Source organism: Triticum urartu, chromosome 4A (genome assembly GCF_056163025.1).
Source record: "Triticum urartu cultivar PI428250 chromosome 4A, HENAU_Tu73, whole genome shotgun sequence".
NCBI classification, from domain to species: Eukaryota; Viridiplantae; Streptophyta; class Magnoliopsida; order Poales; family Poaceae; genus Triticum; species Triticum urartu.
In genome coordinates, this window is record NC_141876.1 from 272,088,989 (window position 1) to 272,097,843 (window position 8,855).

Consider the following 8,855-nt stretch of genomic DNA (forward strand, 5'->3'; position numbering starts at 1 on the left):
GCCTATCTTATTCACCCATCAAGGTGCTAGCTCTAACTTGGCAAGGTTGTATTGGTCGCACATATTTTGCATATGACCTCTTGCATTACTTCTACTTTGTTATACCACCATCTGCTTAGTTTAAGCATCATATATGAGTATATGCCATACCTATCTATTTTCTGTACCTATTCCATCTGTCATCATACTATGTTTTTTCAATCAAATGTTGTTCTTTCGTAATAGATGTCCAAAAGGAAGAGGGTGAGTGTAGATCCTCAAGGAGTACAAACTAGGTATTTGGAAAAGGCAGTGATACCTGTTAAATCAGATAGATCAGTAGCCACAGAAAACACAGGCCCAATTGTACCACATTTTACCCCTACTCCACTGGCCAAACCCCTATTAGAACTCTAGAGAGCCCAACGTCAGGTACTGTCTATGATATCATTTAAAAATTTGAACTCCTACATTTATGTATGTGCCTTACCTTCTCTCTTGTACGAAAACTAATTTCAGATGAATCTCCATTCTCAAAGGATCATAGGATCTCACAACAATACTGGCACTGCATTGCTCTTGTCAGTACCTCTTGCCCTTTGTCAGCATACTTGCACTCATTGTTGTTTGATTATGTAGCATCATTGTAAATGTTCGCTTCCTTATCCTCCCTTTGCTCAAAATTATAAGATCTATATTTACTCTTAGATAAATGTAGAATTAACACAATGGTTATGAAGTTTTGGATTGCTCATATAAGTACATGTTGTCATGTACTCCCTCTGTATCGAATTAATTGTTGCTCAATTGGATATATTCAGAACTTAATAGTGCTAGATACATCATTTGAGCAATAAGTAATAATGGACGGTGGTAGTATTGTTGTACTTGCATTGTGAGATAGTTGATTGTCTAGCATTACTCTGCATCTTATCTGCCCTGCCCTCCACTTTCTCCAAATTATCAGATCTACATTTACTCTTACCAAAATGTTAAATAAAGCCAGTGCCACTGCACACGTTGATGTATGCATTCCTCTTGTCAATACAATTTGCCTTGTAACGATGTACTTAATTAATAGCTATTTGATTATGTATCATCACTCTGCACCTGAGCTTCATTATCCTTTATTTCTTCCTATATTCTTTGATCTATATTTAATCTTTACAAAATGTAGAATAAAGGCAACGCTTATAAAGAAGTTTCTTTGGGGAATTTCTTGAATTATCCTTCCATCGACATGGAGAAGGGCTTTGTCCAACCCGTGTTAACATGCAATGTATGTTCATCCTTCTCAAGCCTTCAAACTTTGTTCTAGTATATATTTGGATAGGCATCATATCCTCCACTTATGTTTACTTTGGTGTTTACATTTGATTGGATGTTTGCATCAACTACCAGTTTTAAATTGTAGTTGTAAAAACATGTTCCTTATTCAAAACAAATCCATTTATTTGCTTCTATAATTGTAAAACCTGTTACATGTCTCCTTGTTCTTCTTTCAGAGTCATATCTCTTATGCCAGGCAGAACTTTAGGGAAGATAGTGAGCCAAACCATCTTGAAGAGAGCGAGATCACCCCAAGGTCATGTCTTGATGAAGATAGTGAGTTGAAGCTACTCACCAGCAGCTGTGAGACAACCTTTGTGCAGTTTCTGCCTCAATCAGTTCAGCTTCTTTAGTCTCAACTTAAATCGGAAAGGCTTGCTTCAATTCAGCTCTGACTTGATGTCAATGATGCAAACAAGACCTCAGAGGACAGCCTTGCGGACTTTGGTGATATACAGCTAGGGTTAGAGCATCTATTGTTGACACAATTGAGGTCTCATCAGCTTGTTCTGCTGCTTGCGGTGCACCTCCAGGCCAGGCCTAATGCCTTATGAAGTGCTCTTAGTTTTGTATATTCTTTTATCGGTGCGTTTATATGCACTGGTGGCGACCTTTGATGCCCAGTGTATGTAATCTATGGTCTCGTTGCTCTTTATTATCACCGGTGACAAACTTTGATGCCCAGTGGATTAATATGCTGTAATTTCTTTATTGTATAGTTTAGGTCAACGGATCTCAATGTTGTCGGTCTTCAAGCCGGCCCGTAACTCGCTACGCTATATATGGGCCGAAATGTGGGCCTATAATCATCTTGGGCCATTAGCAGGTCTAAATGTATAGTAGTTTTCCGCCTTTAATAGGCCGAATAAAGTTCTGGCTAGTTGGGCCAGAGAATACCATGGGCTTTTAATAGGCTAAAAACTAGATTGGGCTAGCTTTGAGCCAAAAAAATCATGGGTCAACATAGGCCGAAACTGTCTTAGGCCCATGTTTGGCCCAAATAGAAAATGAGTCGTTAACAACCCAAAATATATCTCAGGCCCTGTTTGGCCCAATAAAATTATGGGCTTTAAGTAAGCCGGTATCAACGCGGTCTGTAGGCCCAACTGTGTCACAGGCCATTAACAGATGGGCTATAAGCAAGCCAGATTCAACATGGGCATTAATTAGGCCCAACTATTACACGGGCCATTAACAGGACGATAGGCACATTGGGCTGAAATTTATCCATGAAGACTACGTGTCGTTAAGAGGCCTAAAGTCACTTCGGACAATAAATAACCTAGTTTCAGCACGGGTCGTTAAATGGCCTGAAGTGAAACTGGGCCGACAACAGCCCAGATGCACCACGGGACACTAACGGGCCGAAACTATTATCGGGCTGAACTCGTAAATGAGCATTTAACAGGCACAAATACAAACCTAGGTTAGAATGGGCCCAAAATAACAGTGGCCTGTTAACGGTCCAAATCTGATATGGGCCTTAATTTGACACAAAACAAGGCAGGCTATTAACGGGCCAGCCCACTAGTGTCTAAAAAATATGGTGGGCCTTTAGCTGGGCCGGCCTTTTTACCTTAAATGGGCCACTGTTGGGCTGTGCTGCGTGTCGACATATCATAGGCGTCTTCCGTCCATTGTAGGGATGACATCTGTCCCAACCATGATGTAACACGTGGATCATCTGGCGAATGAGAATTTTACACTGGAAAATCCCCATTAGTCGGGGCTGTTAACGCGTTATCGGATCCAAACCGGAACAAGATCTGGCCTGATTTCTTCATGAGGACTTTGGCCAATGTTGTGCTTTCACCATTTGAATTGAAGCCCTATGCTCCTTGGATTATGAGGTTCATCAGAACCAGATCTTGAATTACATACAAGGCTGATTTTCATAATCACTTTAGCTTTTTGCCTCCTATTGAAGTCCTCCAAAGGACAATTTCCTCAGTTCATGAAAAGGCAAAGTTGTTGTCATTGATGAAGGCACTCGTCCATTGGATAGTCAATTTCGTAAGGCTGCATCTTACTCCACCAATGATGATTCTGCGACCTAGGACTCTGCTGCTAAAGCCACCGAGCAAAATCCTCAAGCAACTACCCCGCGTGTGATGACTGACTGTGAGCTTCTTCTAAGTCTGTAACGCCCCGAGACCGACGCTCCAGATGCCTTCCAGTAATTTTGTTGCCGCCATGTGTTTCTTTTGCTTGCTCCTTTTATTTTTGCATTGCATCATGTAATCATGCCATTTCATTTTTTTAAATCTACTAAATAAAATGCATAGATCTTTGATCTATTTAAATTGAGGGAACTCACATGGTGATTTCTCTATATAACATATCCTCCCAATATATTTAGGGAGCTATTATAAAATATTTCATTTTTCGGAATCACCCATAAACACACTTGCAAATATTCCCCATGTCTTTTCTAGTTCAAGCTTGACTTCTAAACCTTGCCCACATTTTATCTTCCCTTTTGCCAAGGTTCCTCCAAAAATTTCAACATTTTTTGAACACTTCAAAACCTAGTCCTAGTTCAAACCCATTTGCATGAAAATCAAATGAGTTTGAATTTACATCTTTCAATCATGGCTTTTTTCTATTTTCTCGGAACAAGCACATTTTTGTGAGTCTGGGAAAATTATCCGCTGCCCAAGTTCCTTCCCTAATCCTTCATTTCTTTCATTTGTTTTCTGCTAAAGAAATAAGAAGAGGGAGAGAGAGAGCCCAACCATGCCACTTGGGCCTCCTGCGGCCCATTTGGCCCAAGGCCTCCCAAGACCACCTACTCCGTCTAAACCTAACCCTCTCCCCTGCCCGATCCACATCTCCTCGATCCCTTCCCTCGTCTCCCTCCTCGCGCCGCCAGGAGAGCTCTCGCTCGATCCCGCTCACAGCGCCCGGCATCCTCTCGTCGGCGCCCAAGCCAGGACTCCCTCGCCGCCGCAGGATCTCCCCAACCCGCCTTCTCCTGCCCGAGCTCGTGGATGCCCGGCCTCCCTCCGTTTCGTCCCTGCCACCAAGCCCTTCGCCGTCTGCCCGCCATGGACCAGAGGAGCCGCGTCGCGCATCTTCGGCCCCGTCCCCGACCTCAGCTGCCAGATCCTGCCGCCCGAGCCACCCGTCCTTCACACTGTTCCTCCCGTCTCCCGCATCGCCGCCGTCGTGGTCTCACGCCCTGCACGCCCCGCACCTGACCACCTCCGGCCTCCGCGCTGTCCAGCCGCACACCGCCTCCACCTCGTCGGAGCAGCCCAGTGGACCAGGACCTGCTCCGCCCTTCATATTCCCCGCCGCCGAGTCGTCATCGCTCCCCTGCATCCTCCTGCGCTTCCACACGCCACCGAGCCCTGTGCCGTCGGCCTCGCCTCTGCTTCGAGTAGGATATGAGCACCTGCCGTTGCCTCGATCTGCGATGCCCGAGGCCCCTTGACCTTGCTTCGATCTGAATGCGTCGAGACCACCGTTGCAACGTGGAGATATCTGCCCCGGACCACCGTTGCAACGTTGAGATCTCTGCCCCGGAGTACCTCAAGTTCGTCTACACTAAACTACCAAGTACCTCTATGTGCAGACTCGCCAAGTACACGACCCGGATGCGCCAAGTTTGACTATGAACGGCTACACGTCCGACCCCGTATTCGAAGCTCAAGCGTCAAGTTCCACTACCATTGTCGTGAATCCGACAAGACCAAGTGTACGACTATGCCCGACGATGCAACAAGTACCTCCACCGTCGACCCTCGAAGGCACCATGGACGTCAAGTTCCTCGCCGCGCACCACTACCGTCGCTGAAGGCCGTTGAGTGAACCACTACCGTCGACGTGTACGACTACTTTGTGAACGTGTACCCGACGACCCCGAAGACCTATGTTGCGCCAAGTACCCCCTCGTTGACCCGAACATCTACAGGAAAATGTGTACCAGTACCGTCGAGGACCGATAGTACCACTACTTCTACTACCGTCGCGGAACGACTACTTCCTCTACTTCACTCAACGAACTCGAACCGCCCCGGAAATGCACGCTTCGAAGGTATAACCCCGAGACAACACCCGTGATCGAATGCTTGTGAGTTGTATGAGATGAACCCCGTGTTTGCACCGTGTCCGATATGTCCTTGCGCTTACCTCCTCGTTTGCCACACCGTCGACCCATGGGAACCCAGTTATCGGGATCACTACCCATCACTCTTGCATGTTTCGCACATTTGTTCTTTTTCACTGGCATCTCAATCGAGTTACCGGAACCAGAACGTTGTTGTGGCACCGTTTTCGTTATCGTCGCCATGGCACCCTTTCTATCCACCATGGTGACAAATGCTTCATAATGCTCATGTCAAGTTTTAACAAAAATTGCATAAAACTTGCACATGTCATCCGCATCATGATAATAACATTTAAAATGTTTAAATTGTTGTTTGGTTCATTTGCTAGATATGAACATGGGGATTTTCCGGAATGGTTGTTGTTATTTCTGGCCTCATTTAAACTTGCCTAAATGTTTACTTTACTTATGCTTCACCTCTTGCCATGTTTAACAACATTTAATATTGTTGGGTACATAAACGGGGAGTGAACTAAATAATCAAATGTGGTGTTCTGTAAATATGCAACTCGTTGCATATTGAGCTCCACTTAACTTGTAGTGTTGGTTGTGCAATTTGCCGTGCCATGCCTCTTTAAACCGTACATGCATTATACTTGATTGTGCATCATGCCATGTTTATGTGATGGTTGTTTACTATGTTGCTTGCCTCTTTCCGATTTGTTTCTCTCGTTAGCTTCGATTCCGTTCCGGAGTTGCGAGGATCAAGCTTTCGACAACTCTAAGAACTTCGCAGGCAAGATGACCATACCCTCGAAATAACTTCTATCTTTGCTTGCTAGTTGTTCGTTCTATCGCTATGTTGCGCAACCTACCACTTGTTGTATCATGCCTCCCATATTGCCATGTCAAGCCTCTAACCCACCATCCTAGCAAACCGTTGTTTGGCTATTTTACCGCTTTTGCTCAGCCCCTCTTTTAGCGTTGTTAGTTGCAGGTGAAGTTGAAGTTTGTTCCATGTTGGAACATGGTTATGTTGGGATATCACATTATCTCTTATTTTAATTAATGCATCTATATACTTGGTAAAGGGTGGAAGGCTCGGCCTTATGCCTGGTGTTTTGTTCCACTCTTGTCGCCCTAGTTTCCATCATACCGGTGTTATGTTCCTTGATTTTGTGTTCCTTACGTGGTTGGGTGTTACGGGAACCCCTTGACAGTTCGCTTTGAACAAAACTCCTCCAGCAAGGCCCAACCTTGGTTTTAACATTTGCCACTTAATCCTTTTCCCTTGGGTACTGCAGACTCAAGGGTCATCTTTATTTTAACCCCTCGGGCCAGTGCTCCTCTGAGTGTTGGTCCAACCTGTCAACCGCCGGTGGCCACCAGGGCCAACTCTGGGCTGGCCTACCGGAAGTTTGGATAATACGGTGTGCCCTGAGAACGAGATATGTGAAGCTCCTATCGGGATTTGTCGGCACATTCGGGTGGCTTTGCTGGTCTTGTTTTACCATTGTCGAAATGTCTTGTAACCGGGATTCCGAGACTGATCGGGTCTTGTCGGGAGAAGGAATATCCTTAATTGACCGTGAGAGCTTGTGATGGGCTAAGTTGGGACACCCCTGCAGGGTATAAACTTTTGAGAGCCGTGCCCGTGGTTACGTGGCAGAAGGGAATTTGTTAATATCCATTCGTAGAGAAATTGACACTTAACTTAATTAAAATGAATCAACCGCGTGTGTAGCCGTGATGGTCCCTTTTCGGCGGAGTTCGGGAAGTGAACACGGTCTTGTGTTATGCTTGAATGTAAGTAGTTTCAGAATCGCTTCTTGATCACTTCTAGATCCTCGACCGTGTGTTGCTTCTCTTCTCACTCTTATATGCGTATGTTAGCCACCATATATGCTTAGTGCTTGCTGCAGCTCCACCTCATTACCTTCTCCTACCCATAAGCTTAAATAGTCTTGATCTCGCGGTTGTGAGATTGCTGAGTCCTCGTGACTCACGGATACTTCCAAACAGTTGTAAGTGCCGAGGATACCAGTGCAGGTGATGCTACCGAACTCAAGTGGGAGTTCGACAAGGATCTGGGTCGTTACTATGTTTCGTTTCTTGATGATCAGTAGTGGAGCCCAGTTGGGACGATCGGGGATCTAGCATTTGGGGTTTATCTTCCTTTTCTGTTGGATTTGACCGTAGTCGGTCTTTGAGTGTATTTGGATGATGTATGAATTATTTATGTATTGTGTGAAGTGGCGATTGCAAGCCAACTCTTTATCCCTTTCTTATTTAGTAAATGGGATTGTGTGAAGATTACCCCTCTTGCGACAAAACTACCATGCGGCTATGCCTCTAAGTCGTGCCCCGACACGTGGGAGATATAGCCGCATTGTGGGCGTAACAAGTTGGCAATGAGATCCATCCCCGACTTAGGAGCCCCCTGCTTGATCGAATCGCTGACGTTGTTGAGTCTAGAACAAAATGTTTTGAGTCTTAGGATTATATATATCGAAGAGTAGGATTATTTTTACTCCCCAGTCCCTTCGTCTCTCTGGTGAGGCCTCCTGACGTAGAAGTTTTGACTTTTCTCTCCTCAAATTTCACGCAAAAAATTAGGATCACGCGGGTATCTTGGAATCGTTCTGATATTCTTGTGACGAGAACATTGTTCTTGGTGCCTCCTGACATTTAGGGGTTGTGGCAGTGTCCCGGGGAGTTGAGCTTCGAGGTGTTGTCGTCACAATTTTATCCTTGTAGTTCTGGAATACCTGAGTTCGCCGACATAAAAATCTCTTTTATGCAGTTGTTGGTGAGATAACCTCGACGCCACCCTGTACTGGGGCGGGATTTCGGGAGTATTACCATAACTCGTATAACAGATGCTTTTTGAAGGTTGAGGTACACGATTTCCGAAGGTGTCTTGGTTATGTGTTGATGGATGGATACAGCTGGATGTAGGGATTGTTAGTTTGGGTGAGGTATTATGCTTCCCTGTATCCCCAACACCATATTGCATAACCAGAAAGTTTCAGGAGTTTTATAGGTGGGAATTCAAGTATCTCGTAGGATATCTTTCCAAAAGACACATGATACGATATGGGATCTATCATATGTTTGTTTCCGGCTTATTTTGCAAGCCAATCTTTGTTTTATTTTGAGTTGTGGTATTCGAGTTGTTTCAATGTCAAGTGTTGATTCCATACCTTTCTTAAGCGGCGTTCTTATACTTCTATGTGAATACCAATCCTTCTTGATCATCGAGATTATCATCCCAATTCTATTTCCAACCGGTACGCTTCTCTTCGAGATGATCCCATCATCCTCCCCATTCGCAAGATCGCCTCTCAGATTTCCCAACGTTGTTCGTTTCATCCGCCCCAAGTTGTCTCTATTTTTCCCGCCCTCCCACCCTTTTCCTTCAAGGACTCGGATTTCTTAATCAAGTATCACGTTATTGATGGGAAGTCTCTCCATTCTTTTCTGTCAATGTTCTTAT

The 8,855-nt window shown here is 44.9% G+C and overlaps 1 protein-coding gene across 1 annotated transcript; it reads left to right on the top strand.

Annotated features, from left to right (window-relative positions):
- Positions 1-1,219: 1,219 nt before the first annotated feature.
- LOC147975565 (uncharacterized) lies at positions 1,220-5,427 on the top strand. Its single transcript, XM_087520487.1, has 3 exons — positions 1,220-1,258; positions 3,878-4,690; positions 4,886-5,427. Exons 1-3 carry the CDS (start codon positions 1,220-1,222, stop codon positions 5,105-5,107), a joined length of 1,074 nt encoding a protein of 357 aa, XP_087376613.1. The 3' UTR covers positions 5,108-5,427.
- Positions 5,428-8,855: the final 3,428 nt, after the last annotated feature.

Excerpts from the sequence above, each read along its gene's own strand:
- LOC147975565 (XM_087520487.1), top strand. The coding sequence starts at position 1,220 with ATGGAGAAGGGCTTTGTCCAACCCGTGTTAACATGCAAT. Across the intron at positions 1,259-3,877 it reads AACCCGTGTTAACATGCAAT|TTTGAATTTACATCTTTCAA; the intron begins GTATGTTCATCC and ends AAATCAAATGAG. Across the intron at positions 4,691-4,885 it reads CGGCCTCGCCTCTGCTTCGA|ACTCGCCAAGTACACGACCC; the intron begins GTAGGATATGAG and ends CTCTATGTGCAG.